We start from the raw sequence: 25,324 nt of genomic DNA, 5'->3' as shown, positions 1-25,324 counted from the left end.
CTTGATTGTGGTGGATAAGCTTTTTGATGTGCTGCTGGATTCAGTTTGCCAGTATTCTATTGAGGATTTTTGCATTGATATTCATCAGGGATACTGGCCTGAAGTTTTTTGTTGGATCTCTGCCAGGTTTTGGTATCAAGATGTTGCTGGCCTCATAAAATGAGTTAGGGAGGAGTCCCTCCTTTTCAATTGTTGGGCTATTTCAGAAGAAAGGGTATGTGCTCCTCTTTGTATTTCTGGTAGAATTCAGCTATAAATTCATCTGATCCTGAGCCTTTTTTGGTTGGTAGGCTATTTATTACTGCCTTAATTTTAGAACTTGTTATTGGTCTATTCATGGATTCAGCTTCTTCCTGGTTCAGTCTTTGGAGGGTGTATGTGTCCAGGAATTTATCCATTTATTTTAGATTTCCTGGTTTATATGCATAGAAGTGTTTATAGTATTCTCTGATGGTTGTTTGTATTTCTGTGGGGTCAGTGATGATATCCCCTTTATCATTTGTTATTATATCTATCTGAGTCTTCTCTCTTTTCTCCTTCATTAGTCTAGCTAGCAGTCTATTTATTTCATTAATTTTTTCAAAAAACCAGCTCCTGGATTAATTAATTTTTTGAGGAGATTTTCATGTGTCTGTCTCCTTTGTGAAGGTATTTTTATGCATGGATGATTCAAATTGGTATTTCTGCAAGGCGACTAACATTGCAAAGTCCTTTTCTACCATTTTGCCATCCTCACTTCCCACCATTTTCTGTTAAAAAAAAATGCTCATATCAGAGAGTCAAATGAAAACTTGCAAATATTTTAAAATAGAAAATTATATATACACATATGGAACTTTGACTTATAGTAAGCTACATTGTGTTATCAACATCAGACTCCTCAGAGGCACCCATTCCTTTTCATGAATAGTGAGAGAGACTTCATAATAGTGGAAGAGCTTGATAAGGCTAATAAATTATGCTGAAGATGGAGTAAGGTTTCCTATAGGGTATGGGATAGACTATTAATAGTTGTAAATATATAAAATTGTCATTTTATTTATTGATTGATTGAGACAAGGTCTCCCTGTCTTGCCCAGGCTGGAGTACAGTAGCACAATCACAGCTCACTGTAGCCTCCAACTCCTGGGCTCAAGCAATCCTCCCATCTCAGTCTTCCAAGTAGCTGTGACTACTTGGAAGTAGCCACCATGCCTAGCTAATGTTTTAATTTTTTGTAGAGATGTGGTCTTGTCATTTTGCCCAGTTGATCTCAAACTCCTGAGCTCAAGCAATCCTCCTGCCTTGGCCTCTGAAAGTGCTGGGATTACAGGCATGAGCCACCATGCCCAGTCAAATTGTCATTTTAAATTCTACCAGTGGCTAGCCACTTGTCTCTCTCTGACAATGTTACTACCACATTTTATCAACTTTAAAAGGGATTATGATAGTTTTTTCTGAAGAAATCACACATTCATTTAAAATTTCTTTTCAAATTGTTTATATTTTTTCTGTTGTGCATCTTGGGAGTAGTAAGTTCCAAAAGTTGTCTCCTGGCTTTAAAAAAGTAACTCTTTGTGTACATCCATTATTTTTTCACATCAAATGGTTGGTTGCACCCCCACCAAAGAGCCCTATTAGAACATGCTCAACGTGTCCCATCTTAAGTTTCATGCCTCAAACCAAAGTCTCTTTCTCTTACATCACATTTCTACTTTCCTCCCTTTCACAGGAGTGTTTCTCATAAAACTGTCTAACTTTATTCTCTTTTCTTCTAATTAACTTATCAACCTCTATCCTCATTCCTATATGGCTTCTGCTTTCAGCTTTATGTTGAAAAACACTCACTAATTGTACCCTATGTCCCTAAAACTAGGAGACGTTTTTCACTTCTCATTTAGCTTGAATTCCCAGCAGTATTGGATTCTCTTAACCACTTGCTGCTTCTCAAAATGCTTTCTCCCTTGGCTTTTAGGTGTTTGTTCTCTTTCTGTTTTCAGCTTACTTCTCTAGCCCCATTTTCTTCATAGGCTAATTATCTTTTGCCCAGCAAGTAAATATTAGAGTTCCTCAAAGCTCAGGCCTAGACTTTCTCTTCTTTTTACTCTATATTTTCTCCCTAGATAGTCTCATTCTGCTAGTCTCATTCTGCCTCTGCCGTCAGTTACCACGCATAGCCTGATGGCCCCGGATGCACAGCTCCAACTGTTATCTCAAAACTCGAGCTATGCATATCCAGTTACTTATTTAACATCACTTGGATGTCTCAAAGGCACCTCCAACTCAGCATTTCCAAAACCGAACTCATGATATCCCTCCCAAACTGATCATCTGTCCATGGGCCGTATCCTAGTGAATGGCACCATTATCCATGTTCCTAAGCAAAAAACCTAGGTGTTTTCCTTAATACCTCTTTCTCCTGAACCCACCAGCTGTAATTCATCACCACCACATCCTGTTGATTTTGCTTTCCTAATTAATTTTCTAGGAACATATTAATTAAGGTTTGTGAATAAGATTAGAATTATGTCTTTAACCTATAGTACGTATTATGTCCTATAATAGTAGGGAATATAATACTACATTGTATTTTAAAGAAGCTCACTTTTTTCTGAAGTCTGAGAAACCATCATTTGCAGTAACCTTTTAATTGGTCTTGATCCTGTTACTATGCTCCTTTAATTTGTTTTGTTGTTGTTGTTGTTGTTTTGAGACGGAGTCTCACCCTGTCGCCCAGGCTGGAGTGCAGTGGCAGGATCTCAGCTCACTGCAACCTCTGCTTCCCGGGTTCAAGTGATTCTCCTGCCTCAGCCTCCTCAGTAGCTGGGATTACAGGCGGATGCCACCACACCTGGCTAATTTTTTGTATTTTTAGTAGAGACGGGGTTTCACTGTGTTAGCCAGGATGGTCTCTATCTGATCTTGTGATCTGCCTGCCTCAGCCTCCCAAACTGCTGGGATTACAGGCGTGAGCCACCACACCCAGCCTTATTTGTTTTTTATCTTGGAACCAAATCAGTGATCTGACTGGTACATCTTATCCTAGCTTAACCTCACAAATTAAGACCAAAAATCTTAATAAGACATATGAGGCCCCCACTTCATGATTTTCCCTTAGCCTCCCGCAACAGACTGAGTTCATACCAAAGTCCCCTTGCTTGTGTCCATTCAACTACAGTGGCTGTCACAAGCTGAACTTGAATACTTTCTCTTGCCATCAGCTCTTTCACATACTGTTGTCTCTGCTGAAACATAGGTCCTTTACCTCCAGTTCCTGTCTTTTGCTGAGCTGAATCTCATTCATTCCTCAGAACAAAATGGAGACATTATAGCTATCTACTCCACTTCCTTTGATATGTCTCCCCAGAATCACTCAGCTAGAAATGATTCTTCTGTTGTATGCTCTGATCAACTCTGTACCTTTACTTTGTGGTGTATTATGAACTGTTCATGTATGAGTATTCCCAGGCTTTTGCCTCCTTCTGCTTCTTAAAAGAAACCATAGTGGTCATATATTTGTCTCCCAGAGACTTAATTCAGAATGTTTTAAAAAATTAACAAATTTTCATCTAATAGTTGTCGTCTTTGCTTTAAAGTTGTCAGAGAAACTCTTCATGTGACAGTAGTCGTATAATTATAATATTGACGTAGCAATATTATACTAAAAAACCAATCAGTCAACCACAATCTCTCTCTGTTACCTTCTACCGTGTGTGTGTGTGTGTGTGTGTGTGTGTGTGTGTGTGTTGGTGAGCAGGGGACATGTTAACAGAAAACCTTGGACATAAGACATTCTTCTTTTCTTAATTGGAAGCAATTAAGTCTCTAGAACAAAAATGCTATAAAAAATACCAAAATACTTCTGAAGAATTTTCCAGAAGCATTTTAATGAAGGTCATGAAGATTATAATTATAAAATTTTAAATAAAGGAGGCATAAAAAGTAAAAGCTGCCAAACAGTGCCTTAGACTTTTCTTAAAAATCTTACTCCATATAGGGAGGGAGGAATGGATGGATGGATGGATATGGAGCAAAGGGCAATAAGGTATATGGATTTAATGTTAACTTGAAGGAGTCCCTGAGAAATGCAGAGGCAGCTGTATGAGTCTATGCATAGGAAGAGGACCTTGCAAGTTGCAGAGGCAAAGGTGATGTTGACCAGGGAAACTTAAAAAAAAAGTACAGAAGCTTCAAATAATACAATCTTGGGTTTATCTTGGGGCTCATTTTTCTATTTCTATTTCTAACACTACGTTGGTTAGGGTAATCAGTAAGTACTATAATTAACAGGCCCACAGCTGTATAGTGACTCAAATACAACTGAAGATTAAGTCTTGCACATGTAACACAAGTCAATGAACGCAAAATTTTTCTGTAGAAAAGTCTCTGACACTGATTGAAAATAAGAATTTTTACTTCTTCCTACCTTTTCTCCCTCCCTCTGCCTCTCCTCCTTCTGCCGACAAACTCCACAACTTTGGAAACTCCGTGGTGTTTTACTACATATTTATCCATTTTTTGGCTGTTAGTAATATCTGTATTATTTTGGATACTCAATAAGAAGTCATCATTGAAAAAAAGTTCCACTTCACTGGTCAACATGGTCCCTAAGGGAGGAATGTGTGTTCTATTTAAAAACGTCAAAAAAATTAGCCAGGTATAGTGGTGTGCACCTGTAATCCCAGCTACTTGGGAGGCTGAGGTATGAGGTGAGAATCGCTTGAACCCCGGAGGTGGAGGTTGCAGTGAGTCGAGATCATGCCACTGAACTCCAGCCTAAGCAACAGAGCGAGACTCTGTCTCAAAAAAAAAAAAAGTATTACTGAAGTAATATAGATGAATTCATCCTTTATTATTTCCTAAATGTAATTTTGCACATTTAGCTCCTTACAAAAAAAATTGTTTGAAAATTAGTGTTTAAATTAAACATTTTTCATAAACTCCATATTTACAAAGAACTTCTTTTACCATAAAAATCTATTACTTTATTTCCTTTATTCTTTATTAACTCCAGAAATTTAGTATGGATCTCTGAAGTACTTAAAGTAATTTAGAAACTGAAATTCATCATTTTCCTGTATGTCTGGCATATATTGTTTCCATGTGTTTCTGTTCAGCAACGTATTGTTGCTGAATTAATACTACTTGTGTTATTTATGTTTATTTTATAGTTTATAAACACTTGATACAGCTTCACAGTCATTTTAGACATGTTTGAAATGGAATTAATTCTGTTGTGACTTCTGTTCATGTAGTCTCATTTTTTCTTTTTAACAGAGATATGACGGAAGTTGTACATATTAAAGATAGGAAGGAGGCAATTCATGAGTTAAAATATTCACCAGATGGAACTTACCTTGCTGTTGGATGCAATGACAGCTCGGTTGATATTTATGGAGTTGCTCAGCGTTATAAAAAAGTTGGCGAGTGTTTGGGATCCCTTAGTTTCATCACTCATCTGGACTGGTCTTCAGACAGTAGATATTTGCAGACAAATGATGGAAATGGGAAAAGACTTTTTTATAGAATGCCAGGTAACAATTTCTAGCAAATTATAGATTTGTAGTGCCTATACAATATTTTAGAGTTTTACTGGAAGCAGAGTGTAAGTTACATTTGATCATAGGAAATCAAAGAAGATCTGAGCTAATATTTCAGGCATTGTAGACTTTTCTGTAAGGCTGCTTTATTATATTGAAATCCTTTTGTGTTTTTTCTCAACTCTATTGAGGTATAATTGACATTAAAAATTGTATATATTGAAAATATACAATGTAATGTTTTGATATATACATTGTGAAACGATTTCCACAATCAAGCTAAATGATGTGTCTGTCACTTCACATAGTTACCATTTTTGTGTGTGTGCGTGGTGAGAACATTTAAGTTCCACTCTCTTAGCAAATTTCAGGTATATCATACAGTAACAGCATTATTAACCGTACTCAACAAGCTGTATATTAGATCTTCTGAATTTATTCATCCTGTATAACTGAAACTTATATCTCCTTATATCCACCCCGGCCCCCACCAACCTCTACCTCTCGCAGTCCCTGGCAACTACTACTATAAATCCTTTGGTTCTTAATTAAAACTCCTTTGGCTGGAGGATCTAAAACAGATTCTCTTTTTATTGAATACCATACCATGAGCATAGTGTATGGTAAAGTACCACTGTATCTTAGTCAAAAATGCCATTTTTATGGGTGGAACTAATTAAGTGAATATAATTACTAGAAATGTGTGACCAATACATTTTTTTGTGTGTTTATCTCAAATAAACTTTGCAGGCTGGGCATAGTGGCTCACGCCTGTAATACCAGCACTTTGGAAGGCCACAGTGGACCCGATAGCTTGAGCCCAGGAGTTTGAGACCAGCCTGGGCAACATGGCGAAACCCTGCCTTTACTAAAAATACAAAAACTAGCCGGGTGTGGTGGTATGCACCTGTGGTCCCAGCTATTCGGGAGGTTGGGATGGGAGGGTCATTTGAGCTTGGGAGGATGAGGCTGCAGTGAGCTGTTATGTTGCCACTGCATTCCAACTAGGCCACAGATTAAGAGGCTGTCTCAAAAAAATAAACAAATAAACTTTGCGAATATTAATAATATAACTAACTAACTTTGAAAAACAGAATTTCAACCAAAGATTTTAAAAGAGAGGAATAGGCTATGTGCAGTGCCTCACACCTGTAATCTCAGCACTTTGGGAGGCCGAAGTGGAAGGATCTCTTGAGCCCAGGAGTTTGAGAACAGCCAGGGAACATGGTGAGACCACATCTCTACCAAAAAAAAAAAAGAGCAGGGTGTGGTGGCATGCACCTGCAGTGGGAGGATCATTTGAGCTGGGAGTTCAAGGCTGCTGGGAGCCAAGATCGTGCCAGTGAACTCCAGCCTGGGTGAAAGAGCAAGACCGTGGCTCTAACTAAACAAATAAGTAAATAAATTAGCAAGTGAGTGAGTGCATGAATGGATGGAATAAAAGAAGAATCATCAAAATATTACCTTTTAGTATTTTTTTTTTTTTTGAGACAGAGTTTCGCCCTGTTGCCCAGGTTGGAGTGTAGTGGCATGTTCTTAGCTCACTACAGCCTCTGCCCCCCAGGTTCAGGTGATTCTCCTACCTCAGCCTCCCGAGTAGCTGAGATTACAGGTGCCCACCACCATGCCCAGCTAATTTTTGTATTTTTATTAGAGATGGGGTTTTACCATATTGGCCAGGCTGGTCTTGAACTCCTGACCTTCAGTGATCCGCCTGTCTCGGCCTCCCAAAGTGCTGGGATTACAGGTGTGAGCCACTGCACCCAGCCACTGCATAGTACTTTATTTGTTGTGACGCTTAGGGAATTAGTCACTATCTTCCAAGAACCTATTATATAAAATTAGCTGCATAATTCAATTAATGCATCTCCCAAAAAGTTTTTCATTAACAGTCTATATGTAATGAAGACTGACTGCGTCCTAAAGTCCTCTTACCTAATGTAAATATATTATCCTACACTCATCCTTTCTTCTTGGTCTTTTCCAGTTCTCTCTTTTTTCCTCAACTATGTATCTGAGGCTTCTTTTTTAATACCTGATTTGCCACTTTCTCATAGCTTTTACCTTTTTTATAACTTTACCCTGTTATGACTAATCTGTATCATTTTTTAAGTAGGATTCAGTTTTATTCTCTGCATAATTGAACCTGCTAAGCCAATCATTCGAGACAATGTGTGTCTCTGAATCAGTATAATTTTTGTAGTAGCTTTTTATAAATTTCTTGCGTTTAGTTTTCTTTTCTCTTAACCCAAACTTACCTACCTATTTATGTATTTTCCTCTAAGTGGGGTGGGAAGATACATTAAATTTTGGAATTTACTATGTTCTCAGTACAGTTTAGCCTTGAGAAAATCAAATGAAATAACTTCTTAAATTAAGACTCTGATTTATTTTTAGGAGGAAAAGAAGTGACAAGTACGGAAGAAATAAAAGGTGTTCATTGGGCTTCATGGACATGTGTTTCAGGCCTTGAAGTAAATGGAATTTGGCCCAAGTATTCAGATATCAACGATATAAATTCAGTAGATGGAAATTATATTGGCCAAGTTTTAGTTACAGCTGATGACTATGGAATTATAAAATTATTCCGATATCCATGTTTAAGAAAAGGTACCTTTTCTTTCAAAATATTAAGTAATCTCTCTCTCACAGAAGACTTTTATGTTCTTGCAGAAAATTAGTCTTGAGATAAATTAAAGGATTTCATATTTTTTAAAATTACACTGATTGGTGAAGGGTTTCATTTTGCTAATTCAAAAATTATTGTCATATGCTGCATTTATTTTGGTCATGAAGTTTTATTAGAAAATTCTTTTTGAATTCATATGTTGTTATGAATGCACTATATCTCTTTTCAAAGAAACATTTTTCTTTTCACTTCGTGAATTCTTTCATAGAGTCAGACTGTACAATGATGGTTGTATTTTTTTTTTTTGAGACAGGGTCTTGCTCTGTTGCCCAGGCTGGAGTGCAGTGGTGATCTCTGCTCACTGCAGCCTCCACCTCTTGGGTTCCATCAACCCTCCTGCCTCAGCCTCCCAGGTAACTGGGATTACAGGCATGCGCCACCATTCCCAGCTAATTTTTGTATTTTTAGTAGAGACAGGGTTTCACCATGTTGGCCAGGCTGTGTCTTAAAGTACTCACCTCAGGCGATCTCCCCACGTCAGCCTCCCAAAGTACTAGGATTACAGGCATGAGCAGGGTTTGATATGGTTTAGCTTTGTGTCCCCAGCCAAATCTCATTTTGAATTGTAATCTCCAGGTGTTAATGGAGGAACCTGGTGAGAAGTGATTGGATTATGGGGGCAGTTTCCTCTATGCTGCTGTTGTGATAGTGAATGAATTCTCACGAGATCCAGTGGTTTTATAAATGGTAGTTTTTCCTGTGATCTCATGCACTTCTCCTTCATGCCACCCTGTGAAGGGGGTGCCTTGCTTCCCCTTCACCTTCTGCCATGATTGTAAGTTTCCTGAGGCCTCCCCAGCCATCCTGAACTGTGAGTCAATTAAATCTCTTTCCTTTATAAATTACTCAGCCTTGGGCAGTTCTTTATAGCAGTTTGAAAATAGACTAATACATAGTCTTATCATTTGGTTCTTTTCTACATATTTTATGTATCACCTCTTTTTCTTGGATCTCTTCTAAAATAATATGAATCATTCTGTTCATAGACCTGGGATAATTAAATAAAATGTTAGGTATCATTTATTTATTCCATGCCTATTTCATAAAGTATTTGAGTCAGCTCATAACAAGTCCGTAAATACTAAAGTAACTATACAAATAGAGAATCAGTATCAGGGGAAATATAAATAGAAATACTGTATTCAAACTAGATAAAGAAAATGATAGTAGTCAAACATCAAATTTGATTCTGAGCTTTGTGGAAACCAAAAATAAAGCAGTGCACAAAATAGTTTTCATTCTACATTTAAAAAAAAAAAGCAACTTACTCCTCTAGCAAATCAAAGTTTCTTTGGAAAATTTTCGAGGAACTTTCCTGTGGTATGGGACTTTATGTTAGATGTAGTGAATGTGTATTCCTAGAGCGTCAACACCTATAACAGATGCAGTAGTGATTTTCACCTGGCTTGTTGATGCAAGCTGTTGGGCAAACATTAAAAATGTAGCTTAGTAAAGGTGATTTTTGGAAACAGCTAAAATAGTTTGATTCAAATATATAATCTGCTGATGTCAAACTTAAGGGCTCAATTTTTCCAGAAGCCCAGGCTGGTATTTCTGTTGTGCCTTTAAGGTAAAGTGATGAGTTTAAGATCTTGCCAGCTTGGCCAGGTGCGGTGGCTCACACCTGTAATCCCAGCACTTTGGGAGGCTGAGGCAGGCGGATTACGAGGTCAGAAGATTGAGACCATCCTGGCTAACATTGTGAAACCCTGTCTCTACTAAGAAATAGAAAAAATTTAGCCAGGCATGGTGGCGGGTGCCTGTAGTCCCAGCTACTCGGGAGGCTGAGGCAGGAGAATGGTGTGAACCTGGGAGGCAGAGCTTGCAGTGAGCCGAGATCGCACTGCTGCACTCCAGCCTGGGCGACAGAGCGAGACTATGTCTAAAAAAAAAAAATCTTGCCGGCTTACCATGTTATTGATTCCTGCCTGTGAGATGTCAGCTTCCTAGATACATGTGAAGATATTTCACTAAGTATGTTAATAAAGGTGTGTTAGTCTGTTTTCATACTGCTATAAAGAACTTCCTGACACTGGGTAATTTATTTTTAAAAAATGAGGTTTAATTGACTCACAGTTCCTCATGGCTTGGGGAGGCCTCAGGTAACTTACAGTCATGGCAGAAGGTGAAGGGGAAGCAAGGCACAACTTACACGGCAGCAGGAGAGAGAGTGGGAACAATGGAGGGAACTGCTGAACACTTTTAAACCGTCAGATCTTGTGAGAACTCACTCAGTGTCACGAAAACAGCATGGGGGAAACTGCCCCCATGATTCAATTACCTCCCACCAGGTCCCTCCTTCAACACATGAGGATTACAATTCGAGATGAGATTTAGGTGGGGACACAGAGCCAAACCATATCAAAAGGCTGGCTAAATATCTAACAATTAAAGTACCCTATTTCAGAGTCCCACTACATAGCCAGGACATGAGAGTCACCATGCACAACAAATTTTAAGATGATACTTGCCTGGTTATAAAGTGTGAGATTCAGTAATAGTCATGATGATCTTACTCTTAGACATTGCTCCTACTTATTGTTTCACATACTGACCTCTAAGCAAAAACAAAAATGCTTTAATCTGAGTTTTCTTAGTCAAGTGAATAGGATTTATTGGTTATTTTTATCATTTGCAAGAGAGAAGTTGGTATTATTGCACAATAATTTTATTTCATTTATAAAATGTGTAATAGTTCTTTGAACTGCTGTGTGAATATTTTACCAAAGCCTAAGAAAATTAGTCTTGTCTAAGAGATTATTCACTCCTTCAAGGACATAAGTATAAATTGCTTCTCTTTTTTGTTTCCCTTTTGTTAGATTTTTTGTTAGTAATTTATTTTCTAGTAAGGATGATTTTTATTTCTAGGCACTTGAGAGTCAGCTTGAGATCGTAGCTAGGTAAGTGGGAAAGACAGAATACGACTACTGCATTTTTAATGGATTAATATAAGTATTTTAAGATTTTATGTTTTGCAGACCACTTGGGCCAAAAAAGATTATGTATTAATTGAATTCACATAATTACATACCTTGAAGTTGGCAGTATTACTAGAAATATACTCTTTTAGATTAATTATTAAGCTGCATTGCTAGTCCAACTTAGGTAGCTGATGTATTAATATATTTTAGATATCCACTCAGGTAATATTCATTAGATGACTTAGAAGTGCAGCATTTACAAAATGTGGACTTTAGATAATAGAAGTAGTTTATGTTATAGAATCATTGTAATTGAAACAAAAAATATATGAAGTTAGCTCAAAGAGAGAATGATCATATGAACCACATATACCCTACATATTGTACTTTAATTTCAGCCCAAAGCATTCCACCCCTCTTCATATTTTTTCTTCATTATCATCTTCTTTTTCTCTAGTTTCACCTGCTCTTGACCATAATCTCTCTGAAAGAATCCAGGACTCTTCCTAGGCAGCAGCATAGGGGCTGTGGTGGACGGTGAGCAGGTCAAGGTCAGGGAGAATGGAGAGGTGAGGGCAGAGTTACGTTAGCCCATCGCCTCCATCACTGTTAATAATGGCCAAGACCCTTCTGTACTTCTTGTTGACAAATGAAAATTTATATTTGGAGAAAATATCATTCAGATTCCAGGAAATTCATAGGAAAAAACAAATATCTAACAAAGAAAAACAAATTTATAACAGGGACTTATTCTGTGCTATTTTCCATATTGTTGCATGTAGCTTTAATGCCTTTTTTTTCACTGCTGCAAAATATTGTGTTGTAATTATATGCTGCAATTTATGCATTTATTCTCCTGTCATTGGACATTTGGGTCATTTCCCATCCTTTGATATTAAATGCAGGTTTCTCAAAGGAGTGAAATAACTAGGAGTGAAATTTCTGGGTCATGGAGAATGTGAACGTTATAAGAAAATAACTAAATATTTTCCAAAGTGGTTATCCAATTTTACAAAGCCTGTTGATTCAGCACTTGATATTGCTATACTTTCTAACTTTTGCAAATCCAGTTAGTGTAAATGATGTCACATTGAGGTCTTAATTTCCCTTTGTCTGACTACAAATGAGGTTAACCATCTTTTAAAATGTTTTGGTCTTCTGTGTTTTCTCCTCTGTCAAACATGGGTTCATATCTCTTTCCTATTTTTTTATTGGGTTATTTCTTTTATTGATCTTTAAGAATTACTTTATATACTCTAATAATACAAATGCTTTGTAATTTTTATAGTTTGCAAATATCTTTTCCCAGTTTTTGGCTTGCCTTTTTATTTTCTTAATGATGTGTTTTCTTGGCCAGTTCTTAATTTCAGTGTAGTCAAGTCTATTTCTCTTTCTTTTCTTATAGGTAGTGTAGTTTTGTATATTAAGAAATTCTTACTTTTACTAGGGTCAGAAAGATATTTTCATATATTTATATATTCCCATATCTAGAAGTTTAATATCATTAAAACATAGTTAAATGGAGAAAAATCTTTTGTCATATTGATACAATATATTGAAAATATTTAGTTCACATTACCCTTGTGTGAAAATACACATTAAAACACATTAGAAAAGAAATGGAGTCATTGAAACACAAATATTTTAGTATATTTCTTTATCCTTACCAAGAATTTTCATCTTTTAAATTAGGAAGCTTCTATAATCATTATAGCTTGTCTTGATAAATTTTTTCTCTGAGATATTCGTACTAATTGATGATACACTGTTTAGGCCTTAACTATTCTTATTACTGAATCATTTTTTATTGTAGTTTTCATAATCAAAAGGTACCTTGTGAGCATATAATCCAATTTACATTTAAAAATGAGAAAATGGAGTCCAAAAGAGGTTTGGTGGAATGCTCAAACTTCCATGCTATTAATGGTCAAACTGATGTTCAAGCACTAGTCTTTTGATTTCAATTCTAATATTCTTTAAGCTACATCAAACTTTTGCCCTCTTCTGTGCATTAGAGGGGTTGGAATCATGTTCACGCCCTCTCAGTTTCCTTTACTACTCTTTCCTCCATTACAGTCTAGCATTCCAACTCAAATGTCCAAGCAGAGCAAAAGGAAATGTAATCTTTCCTTTTCCTTTCTTTTTCTCTTTCTTCAAATATCTAATGAGTGTTTGCTATATACCAGGCACCAGGGATATATATTAAACAAGACACCACTGCTGTCTTCAAAGAGCTTATAGTTTTATTGGAGGAGTTAACAAGTAAATAGACTATTACATTTCAGTGCTGTGTAAGTATAATCACAAGGAGTAATCACAGAGAACTCTGGAAGCATGTAACTTGGTCTTGGTGAGTCAAGGTCACTTCATGAAAGATATGATATCTAGGTTCACTTTTAAGATACCCATTTATCAGAATGAGTTATTAAAAATTAAACTGGTTATTAAAATTATTAATACAGTCCCATTGACTAAAAATAACTGGTTTCTCTTAGACTTATTTTACAACTTTCTTGTTTAGCTGTCTTGGTTTATCCAAGAGGGTCTTTGAAAAGTCTCAAAGAAAAGTTTGGAAGGGACTTACAGGATTATTTGTACCTCTCTCTATCACTCAGTATAGGCAGAGTAGATGCTGAGATAACTCTTTAATTTGTCCTAACATTACAAATTGTAGATCTTAGAACTGAATTTTATTTGTTAGAATTTCTGGCTTTAACTTTTCAGACTCTCTGATGTCTAAGAGTGCTTAAGAGTTGCATCAAAGGTAGTAGTAGTAGCCAAAGCCCTCTTGACAGGCAAGTAATGCATTCCTATATAAGAGCCCTTACCTCACAGAACTTTGCTGGGCTGAACTATGCGAAGTTAAATTAGTGACTTATATTAAGCTATGTAAAAAATTTATTCCTAAAATACCTATTACTATTAAGCAGCAGTAAATTATAACTTTAGATGAGTTTTGATTCTATCTTATGCGTTAATTATGATAGTTATCTTAAATTAATGACTAAGATGAAAGTTTTTCTCCAGAATTTCATTGATGAGGCTTTGACATCCTGATATACAAGTCTTCTATAACTTAATATAAAATGTTTAAAACAATATCAAAATGAAGCTAAGCATCATTGTATCCTGTGTACTTTAATAAGAATATCTATATAATGCCACATACCAGGATGAAGAGATAGAGAATATATTCTAAAAATATATTCCTGTCAGATGTAGTGGCTCATACCTGTAATCCTGACACTTTGGGAGGCTAAGGCAGGAGGATTGCTTGAGCCCAGGAGTTCGAGACCGGCCTGGGCAACATAGCAAGACCCTGTCTCTGCCATAAATAAATAAATAAATAAATAAATAAATAAATAAATAAAATATATCCCTATTATCACATAGATTTTTAAGAAAATTAACCACAAAGTTAAATGATTCGTTTATTATTGGAGAAATTGGGTGTATACCACCGTAGCCAAATGATACAGCTTAACATCTCTAATGATAGAACTGACCATATGCCCTGAAATGACATATCCAAAAGGATACAACATTGCCCATACCCAAAACACATCACCTGAATCTAATCATGAGGAGGCATTAGACAAAACCCAAATTGAAATATATTTTTAAAAATATCTGGATTTTTAAAATGATTATAAAGGACATTGTTGGAACAACTGGGCATATTTGACTTTGATTAATATGATACATTACATTGATTGACTTTTTAATGTCGAACCAAACTTGCATTCCTGGCATAAATCTCATTTGATTATGTTGTTTAATCCTTTTTATATGTTGCTGAATTCATTTTGCTAATATTTTGTTGATGACTTAAGTCTTAAAAGGATCCTCTGGCTGCTTGGGTTGAGAATAATGGGGGTAAGGTCGAGTTGATTAGTCCTTTGAATTTCACTTAAGCCCAAAGGCCTCAGGCCAAAACATTCAAATGTTTTAATATAAAAACAGTTGATCCCCAGGTTTTTCTCAAAGTGGTAAGATAATGCCTCACAGCCTTTGTGGTTCCTTGTGAATCAGCAGAGGAGATATTTGCATTCCTTGATACAGATTCATTCATTTGTTCAATTTTTGAGTCAGCATTTTTCCCATTTGTTTATAATTCAGATAGACGGATGATACAGTGGTTCATGTATAAAAATTGTTTGAAATGGTATTTTGTTTAGCATTTGTTTATCAATTTAAAGATATATTTTTATTATAGGGGCCAAGTTTAGAAAATATATTGGCCATTCAGCTCACGTAACTAATGTCAGATGGTCACATGATTATCAGTGGGTTATTTCTATTGGTGGAGCAGATCACTCTGTCTTTCAGTGGAAATTTATTCCTGAAAGAAAACTGAAAGATGCTGTTCACATAGCACCCCAAGGTGAGTAGTATACATTACCTAAACAGTTTCCCTGTCAAATAATTCTTCAGTAACCCCCAAATAACAATTTTATATTAAAGTATAATCTGGCCTCATAAGTTAACAGTGTAGTTTGTTATTAGTAGAAATTTCAAGTTAAAATATTAGTTCTATTTGTTTAAAGTTAGATGTCACAGGGTGTGGAATACAAAGTAATTTTGATTGCATTTTAATCTGTCAAATAATGAGTGAAGAAACAGTTATATTAATAGCAAAACAAACATTTAATATATCCTCTGAGAGATGGGTATCTAGATTTTGTAAATGCTTTTATTGACAAAAATTATCTAATGTCAATTCATCTGTTGCGTATAGTATTTTTAGCTATTTTTCATGTTAATTATAGGTTATATTCACTTATATTTGCACAGACATTTAAATTTGATGTAGCGGTCATTGGGGAGCCAGTGAAGGGATTTAAAGGAGCTATTGAGTTTGCAGTGAGTGGAGAGGAAGATAATCTGTAGTACAGTTTACTGACATCTGTGTCACTTGAATAGGTAATTTCATTTGATTGTTTTATGGCTTGTCTCCATGTCAACTGACATAGCTCTTAATCATTAATTTTCCAGTGCTGTTTTGAAAATGAATCTTCTTTAAACAAGTAACATTTCATTTTTAAAAATTACAGAAAGTCTGGCTGACTCTCATAGTGATGAATCAGATTCAGATCTGTCTGATGTTCCAGAACTGGATTCTGAAATTGAACAAGAGACACAGCTCACCTACCGTCGACAGGTAATTTTCCATATCACATGGTTTTTCTCTAAAAAGTCTAATTTCTTCTTTATCTTGCTCCCCATTAGTCATCTGTTGTTATCTTTTGTGGCTTTAATTTCCCAAGCAATGTATGACTATATTAGTTTTCCCACTGTCAGTGTTGAGTACACTTGTGTAAAATTTTTTTTATATTAAATGCTTGGTATATTAAGTATGTTTGCCTTCTATTTGTCTATAGGATTTTGTCATAGTATACTCACATTTATTCCTTTAACAGTATTCTTTTATGAAGTATAAAAATTTCCTGGAACACTAAATATCTATTTGTCAGTGTGATATGTAGAAAATGTGAATTTGTTTGTTCTTTCCGAGGGAGTAAATTTCGTGAATTACCTTTTCATTTAAGACTATTATTAAAGCTGTTGTTTTCAGACAATGTCTGAAAGTTATATTGGGAGTATATGAACACCTTTATTAGTATATATTCTAAGAATATTTCTACTTGTATACATTTTTAAAGGTTTACAAAGAAGATCTACCTCAGCTTAAAGAACAATGCAAAGAGAAACAAAAAAGTGCTACTTCTAAAAGAAGAGAGCGGGCTCCAGGAAATAGTATTCGATTACACTTTGTTCACGGGTATAAAACAACTATCATTCATTTATTTGTTTGAATTTTGGTTCATACTTAACTAGCTTAACATCTCTAATGATAGAACTGACTGTATCCCCTGAAATGACATATCCGAAAGGATACAACATTGCCCATGGGGAAAACACATCGCCTGAATCTAATCATGAGGAGACATTAGACAAAACCAAATTGAAATATATTTTTTTAAATATCTGGATTTTTAAGATGATTATAAAGGACATTGTTGGGACAACTGGGCATATTTGATTTAGATTAATATATTACATTGTGTGTAATATATCGTATTAATGATGTATGTGCTTTGTGACTTTAAACAAGTCACTTAACCTCTCTGTGTCTCTTTTTTTCTGTCTGTAAAATGACGATAATAGTACTCTTAGTCCATTTCACATTGCTATAAAGGAATACCTGAAGCTGGATAATTTATAAGGAAAAGAGGTTTATTTGGCTCAGTGTTCTGCAGGCTGTACAAGCAGGGCACCAGCATCTGCTCAGCTTCTGGTGAAGCCTCAAGAAGCTTTTACTCATGGCAGAAGGCAAAGGGGGAGCAGGTGTGTTACACAGCAAGAGAGAGAGCAAGAAAAAAGGGATTGAAAGGGAAGGGGGTTGCTGGACTCTTTAAGCAATCAGATCTTGTATGAACTAATCAAGAGAAAACTTACTCATCACCAAGGGGATGGTACCAAGCCATTCATGAGGGATCTGCCCCCATGACCCAAACACTTCCCACCAGGCCTAATATCCCACACTGGGGATCACATTTCAGCATGGGATTTGGACAGCACAAATATCCGAATCATATCAAGTACCTGCCTTACAAGGTTCTGATGAGGAGTGAATAAGGCAATGCTAGTGGTGACTTACAACATTATGTGGCACATAATAAGCACTATGTAAGTGTTTATTAAATAAAATATAAATTTGTCTTATGAAAGTTTCATATGTGTGGAAATGGGCCTCTTTAAACAATTAAGTAAAATGTAAGAGATAATCATCTCCCCTCAATATGTCTAATTTGGAATGATATTGTGACTCTTCTTGCGTGAGTATTTTTGCCTAAATGTTTTAATTTCACCAAAATACAGGTTCTGGATTCTCTTAGAACATCTGGAAATACAGGTCTCACATTTCAGCTTGGCAGAAACAGATTTTCCAGTCTGACTCTTTTCTCCTGTTCACCCAGCATTCATTTTCATACCTGACTGATAATACTTATCAAGAATTTGAAAAAGGATTTATTTAGTACAAGTATTTTTTCTCCAGTATTAAAATGGCAGCAGTTTCTATGCAGTTGTATTTTATGAATTGGGTTTCTTTGAAGTGCAAAGCAAGGTTGCTATAAAGAGACTTATATTGACCATTTTAAGATTTGACTACTTTGTCTTGGATGAGTATAATATTTTAAAATTGTTGTTTAAACTTATTTTTGGAATATATGTTGTATTCTCATGGTCCAACAATGTGTATAAAAGGGTACAGTTTGAAAATCTTTCTCCCACCTCTGCCCTCCCAGCCATCATTTCCCCTCTCTGCAGATAGTTACTATTACTTAGTTTCAGAAATACTTACACAACAAATACAAATATATATTCTTTTCTATACCTTTTACTTATAAAAAGCAATTGTTTTTGTTTTATAGTATACAATTTTAATATACTTATGTAAATAGTAGTATACTATACATACTATTCTCTACCTTGTTTTTTTCACTCAATATTATAGCTTAGATTTAGCTATTTGCAGTCCGAGCAGTTCATAAAAGTTTATTGGATCTGAGATGGTGGTATTTTTTTAATTGTTCAGGCTGGGCATGGTGGCTTACACCTGTAATCCCAGCACTTTGGGAGGCCAAGGTGGGTGGAGCTCAGGAGTTTGAGACCAGCCTGGGCAACATGGCAAAACCCCATCTCTACAAAAAATACAAAAATTAGCCAGGCATGGTAGTGCACAGCAGTAGTCTCAGCTACTTGGAGGGCTGAGGTGGGAGGATCGTTTGAGCCTAGGTGGTCAAAGTTGCAGGGAACTGCAATCACACCACTGCACTTCAGCCTGAGTGACAGAGCGAGACCCCATCTCTTAAAAAAAAATTGTTTAGTATCCTGTAAAACTAGAAATTGAATGATTCACCCAAAGGGTACCTACTTCTCCCCTGTATATTCTGTATTGATCAGATAAAAGGCCAAAATTAATTGTATATGATTTGTTTTCTATATTAGTTACAGAGGTTATGACTGTCGAAGTAATCTGTTTTATACTCAAATTGGTGAAATTGTGTACCATGTGGCAGCAGTGGGTGTCATTTATAATCGACAGCAAAACACACAGCGTTTTTATCTGGGTCATGATGATGATATTCTCTGCCTAACTATTCATCCTTTGAAAGACTACGTGGCAACAGGCCAGGTAGGTTTGAAAGACTGACAATAAGCCAGATAAGCTACACCTTTGTCTGAGTTTAAATAAATTAATCATATATCTCTTTTATGTTCTAGGATGTGAACAGTAAAGAATTCTTTAGAATGGGTTTTATTTTCAGATTATAAATAAAATTTACCCCAAACTTTTTTCCTACAGTTTTAATTAAAGTTTGTATTGTTTTAATTCATATTATTTTAATTTAAATTTGGAACTCATAGCTCTGGCTTGTTTTATTTCTGTCATGATATTAATTTTTTAAATTAGTAAAGTTAGAGAAAACAAAGACTACAAATCTGGTTTCTTTAGGTTGAGTTACCTAAAACAGTAAATTATTTAACAAATGTCCTGTGACAAACCAAAGGACTATGTCTCTTTATTTTACAACCATGATAGTAATCTATTCAGGTTTATCAAAGTAGAAAGCACAAATATTGAAATAAAAAATCCTGAGAAAATCTTAACTGATACCTCTCTATATGGATATTCTTAGAGAAGGAAGGGAAGAAATGATGTTTATAGATTTTTCTTATGTGTAAGTACTTTACTAGTTTATTCATGTATATTTATTTTATTCTCACCTCAACCATGTGAGAGTAAAATTATTTTCTTCAGTCTACAAATGACGAGGTTTAGGTTTGGAGAAATTAAATAATTTGCTTAAGATCAATCAGTTAATACGTAGTAAAGCCTAAAGCCTTCAGTCTGTCTGGCTTTAAACACTGTGTAAATACACCTTCTAGCTAGGATATGTGGAAAAGGGATCAACTTGCATCCTCCTGTATAGCTTTCCTGAAAGGAGAGAAAACTCCTCCCTTTTTTCTTTCTCCCATTCTTCTTCCTTTCTTTGTGCCTCTCCTTACTTGCTCTTTCTCTCCATCTTTTCCCTCTCCTTCTTCCTTTCTTTCATTCACTCAAAAACATTCATCAAGCACATTCTATGTACCAAGAAATGTGCTAGGAATATAAAGATAAATAAGACAACTTCTTGCCATGGCGAAAACTCATATTCTGAGTTGTGATACAGTGTCCTAAGTATAGATCAGAGAAGCTTCTCTGATCTATATTTATGACAATACCTTAGCACTATTGATGTTTTGGGGCAGGTAATTATTTGTTGTGGGAGGCTGACCTATGCATTGTAGGATATTTAGCAGCATCCCTGGTCTCAACCCATTAGATGCCAGTAACACCCACTTCCCTGAGTTGTGGCAACCCAAAATGTCTCCAGACAGTGCCCAGATGTCTCTTGGAAGGCAAAATCACCCTGTTTTTAAATGTAGAAATATGTACAAAGCCTGGTAACAATGTAATGAAGAACTAATGATTAATTTTGTCCAGTAGAATCAAAGAAACCCTCATAGAGATGATGACATTTGAGCTGAGTTGTTTACCTGGCAAAGGGGAAGTTGGGGGAAAGCATTCTAAGTGTATTACAGCATCTGTAAAAGTAGGGCAAAAAAAAAAAAACCCAGCTTGTGTAAAGAACTATGAGTAACTCACAGTGTTCAAATCTTAGAATGCATTATGGACATTAGTTGAGGAACTAATCAGGAGGGTAGGTAGAGGTTAAAACTACCTGGTTAACCTATATATTAACACAAACTGGGTCTTGGATGCACAGTTGTATTTAATAGTTTATGATCTAACCTTTCCGGTACAGGCACTTTCTGAGAGACCTTTGTCCTCATTTGGGACATTTTGTTGTCAGGTTTTTGTGGATATTTGCCTCATTCCACCTGTGAGTTTTCAGGTAGACAGATGTGATTAAAAACTCTGTTCTAAGATGGTTATTGTAGTGGAGTAATGGGTTTGCAGTAATAAGTCATGCTTTTCCACTGAAGGGGAGGGCTTGGGAATCCCTGAGACTAGATAAAGTTAAGTCGTTGGAAGAATTCCTTAATTGGAAATTTTCCCTTTGTGTTTTGATGCGTTGTTTCCTGAAAATAACTCAGGGATGCTCCTGGTTTGTCCATCTACTGCTTTGATTCCTTGGATCCCACCCATTCTTTCACTTTAAGAAAAAAAACAAATAATTATTGCAGAGGTCTCTGTATTTTGCAGCTTCCCTTTTGTAAGAAGCACTTTTCCCAAATAAAACAATTTTAAAAAAAGAAATTTAGATGAAAAATCTAGAGAGTTTTGTCTTTTGGAGACTTAAATACAAAGAATAACCCCTTGTCAGGAACTGTGATCTTAAGTGGAAATGAAAGAATGTGAAAGAAACTTACCTGGAAAGTTGAGTAACATGACTAATTGTACTATAATTTGGAAATTTTGTTTAATTCAGCAAATACTTGTTGAGTGCTTCCTATTCAAAAGCATTAAATGTTGTGGGGGAAACAGAGATAAATCAGACTGGCTGCCACTATCGGGAGCTCACAATGTAGTACAAGAATTGGACAAATTATTCTGTGTGTATATGTATGTGTGTGTATATATATAGATATAATTCACTAAAAATACACTGATTTAGATGTCTTGTGGGCAACTCAGATTCAACATGTCTAAAATGGAGATAAACAGGATTAATCTTCCCTTCCAAACCTGTTCATCGTTTTATGTTTCCTTCTTAGAACATAGCACTATATTAACTTGGTTGCCTAAGCCTGGAAGTTAATCTTGTTCTTCACCCCTAAAGCTACTCAGTCCTCAAGTAGCACCCATTCTTTCACCTGAATATATATTTATTCTTTATCTTCAATATTCTTTTTATCTTTAATTTTTCCATATCTCTACTGACAATCAATGCTTCACAATTTCTGAAACATTACTACAGCCATTGGTCTGCTGCTAAAGTTTTTTCCTCTATCCATTTTCCCCATTCACTAGTAATCTTTCTAAAAGTCTTAAAATTCTTCCATATTTATTAGTGTTAACAGCTTGTAGGCTGTCTAAACAGCTGTCTAAATAGCCACAAGCTATAAATGATAAGAGATAAAAAGGGGAGATTGGAGAGTCAGACTTGGTTAAATGCAATTCAAGGCATAACATTAATGCAGAGTTGACTCCCAATGCAATTCAAGGCATTTAACCAAGTCTGACTCTCCAACTCCCCTTTTTATGTCTTACTATTTGCCTCTTTGTAAACTATTTTCTTGCCTTCTGAGATATATAGAATTTGTCCAACACGTATAATGCTATTTCACATCTTTTCCTTAGTTCCTTCGTCTTGGAAAACTCTTCCCCTCCACTTCTATTCAACCTTCCAACTTCGTCTAATTTCTGCTCCTTTTAAGACTTAGGCTAAGCCTATCTGAGAACTCTCCCAACCTCTCCCTTCTCCCCTTCATCCCTGAGTGAGATGCCCTAAGTGTACTTTAATAGTACTCAATATTATACTAAATACTGTCTATACCTCATGGAATGTGATATTGAAATACAAGCTTTTCCACTTATTCGCTACTGGCAAATTACCTAACCTCTCTTTACCTTCGTTTCTTCATCCTTTAAAATAAGGATATTATCTGTTCCTATCTCGTAGAGTTGTTGTGATTGGTACATGAGTCAATGTTCGTAAGGTGCTTAGAACAGTTTCTGGCACATAAATCACTTCTCAGTGAGTGTTAGTCATCATCATAATTTCCAGGTGAGATGTCCAGTAGACAATTGAAAATGTAAGTCTTGGATTCAGAGGAAAAGTAACTGCTCGAGAGAAGGACTTGGGAGGTATTTATTGATTTAACCACTGAAACTATAGAAGTGAGATAACTCAGGGCAAAAATGAAGAATGAGAAGACTGGAGAATTAAAGACCATCTTGGGAGAGGTTTGTATTTAAGTAACAGGTGAGGAAATTGAGAAGGAAACTCAGTAGTAGTAGTCAAGGAAGCCGGGCACCGTGGCTCATGCCTGTAATCCTAGCACTTTCAAAAACTGAGGCGGCAGATCACTTGAGCCCAAGAGTTCAAGACCAGCCTGGACACATAGTGAAACCCCATCTTTACAAAAAATACAAAAATTAGCCGGGCATGGTGGCACATGCCTGTAGTCCCAGCTACTTGGGAGGTTGAGACAGGAGGATCACTTGAGCCTGGGAGGCGGAGGTGGCAGTGAGCCAACATCATGCCATTTCACTTCAGCAGGGCAACAGGAGTGAAACCCTGTCTTAAAAAAAAAAAAAAAAAAAAAGGAAACCAGAGAACCAGAAGAGAGTAGTACAGTAAAATCATCAAAAGCATCAAATTCTGTAGAAGTTTTTATATAAAAAGAAAACTTAAAAGTTACTGGTACTACTGTGTACCCACAAAAAATGTTAAAAGTTTTCTAAAAAGTTACTGGTAATGTTTGGCTGAATAACTTAGTGAACTATTGGCTGATTGCAATGTTATTTGTTGTATCTTTTTATAAAATCAATCTCGGCCGGGTGCGGTAGCTCACACCTGTAATCCCAGCACTTTGGGAGGCCAAGGCAGGCAGATCACCTGAGGTCGGGAGTTCGAGACCAGCCTGACCAACATGGAGAAACCCTGTGTCTACTAAAAATACAAAAAATTAGCTGGGTGTGGTGGCACATGCCTGTAATCCCAGCTACTTGGGAGGTTGAGGTAAGAGAATCGCCTGAACCCAGGAGGTGGAGGTTGCGGTGAGCTGAGATCGTGCCATTGCACTCCAGCCTGGGCAACAAGAGTGAAACTCTATCTCAAAAAAAATAAAAAATAAATAAATCAGTCTCAAAATTAACTATAATTGACAGCTCTATTAATTATTTCAGGAGTTGTCTCTATATACAAAGATATTATATCTCTGTGCTTATGGTTAAAGAAAGTGATTACTTGAGTCTAGAGGAATAATTAAGAATTGATAGTTTACCTGTGCGTTAGTGAACATCATAAACCAAGTTAAAAAATAAGTGACAGAGTGCTGCAGTAAAATTGCCTTTTCAGGTCTGTAGACATGCTTGGTACTTTAACTCCCTCTGAATATTTGTTTACCCCATTATTTTAGTCTGGAATTCTTTATATTCAAGTTCTGTACTTTCTGAAGGCCCACCTCCAGTACCTTCTCTTCTATGGACTCTTTCTCCACAGCCTTTTCATGTTCATTAAGCATCTATTAAGAGGTGTTTGTCTTTCATTGATAATGTCCTGTTTTCCCAGTGAGTTTGCAAAAGTTACCTGAACATCTTATTGCTCATTGTATCTAGCATAGAAACAATAGATATTCAGTAAGCATTTATTATCTTTATTGATGAAATATATGATAAAAGTCACATAGTTCTAGTTACATCATTCCTAGAAACACTGAGCCTAGCCACATTAGCTTTTGAACAAGCATAAGAAAAAATTATTAGTCACTTATATAGTTTGCTTTAAATTTTTATTTAATAAATGTCTGTGGTAAATAAGTCAAGCTGTAAAAATGTCTTGTTTTATTTCCTTTTAGTAGATATGGAAATACTTTAATTGTATATAATAGCTTCTATAATTCTTTCTATTTTAGGTTGGTAGAGATCCCTCAATTCACATATGGGATACAGAGACCATTAAACCATTGTCCATATTAAAGGGCCACCACCAATATGGTGTTAGTGCCATTGATTTCTCAGGTAAGGCTGTTTGCTGTCTCAGTAAGAATGAACAAAATGCAAAGGCAACACATAGCATTTTAATCTAAGTCAGTGTTACCTAAGCTTGTCATTTAGCTGTGACATTCACAGTTTTTATCAAATGTGTATACTGTTATCCTTATCAAATACTATGAAAGTGTGGATTTGCTAGCTAGTTTATAATTATAACTTAATGAGTATAGTTTTAATACCTATTAAAATTTGCATGTTTCTATTAACATAAAAATGTTTATCTACGTAACAATCTAAATTCATCTCAGTTACCACAGGTGGTTTGCATCTCCCACGTTGGGCAGGCACTGATCTCACTTACTGTTTTATAGCCAGAGTAAACTTTGAAAATGTTTAGGGTAAAAGGCTAGCAAAGGAAGAGTTGAGAATTGAAATACTTGTTTTAGACATATTTATACAGTGA

General features: G+C 35.9%; 1 protein-coding gene across 9 annotated transcripts in view; it reads left to right on the top strand.

Moving 5' to 3' along the window:
• The window catches only part of EML5 (EMAP like 5), a 209,581-nt gene that overhangs the window by 90,701 nt on the left and 93,556 nt on the right, over window positions 1–25,324 (top strand). For all 9 annotated transcript variants that reach the window (XR_008513154.2, XM_024231451.3, XM_054530353.2 and 6 more), the window contains exons 9-15: window positions 5,257–5,513; window positions 7,917–8,129; window positions 15,346–15,513; window positions 16,184–16,290; window positions 16,793–16,911; window positions 19,143–19,329; window positions 24,783–24,888. Coding sequence is in view for 8 of the 9 variants with exons in the window: in XM_024231451.3 (XP_024087219.1) it covers window positions 5,257–5,513; window positions 7,917–8,129; window positions 15,346–15,513; window positions 16,184–16,290; window positions 16,793–16,911; window positions 19,143–19,329; window positions 24,783–24,888 (1,157 nt within the window). In the remaining variant the exon portion in view is untranslated. The remainder of the gene's footprint in view (window positions 1–5,256; window positions 5,514–7,916; window positions 8,130–15,345; window positions 15,514–16,183; window positions 16,291–16,792; window positions 16,912–19,142; window positions 19,330–24,782; window positions 24,889–25,324) is intronic.

Source organism: Pongo abelii, chromosome 15 (assembly GCF_028885655.2).
Source record: "Pongo abelii isolate AG06213 chromosome 15, NHGRI_mPonAbe1-v2.0_pri, whole genome shotgun sequence".
Taxonomy (NCBI): domain Eukaryota; kingdom Metazoa; phylum Chordata; class Mammalia; order Primates; family Hominidae; genus Pongo; species Pongo abelii.
The sequence above is the reverse complement of the archived record's forward strand: the minus strand, read 5'-3'. Positions and strand labels throughout refer to the sequence as shown.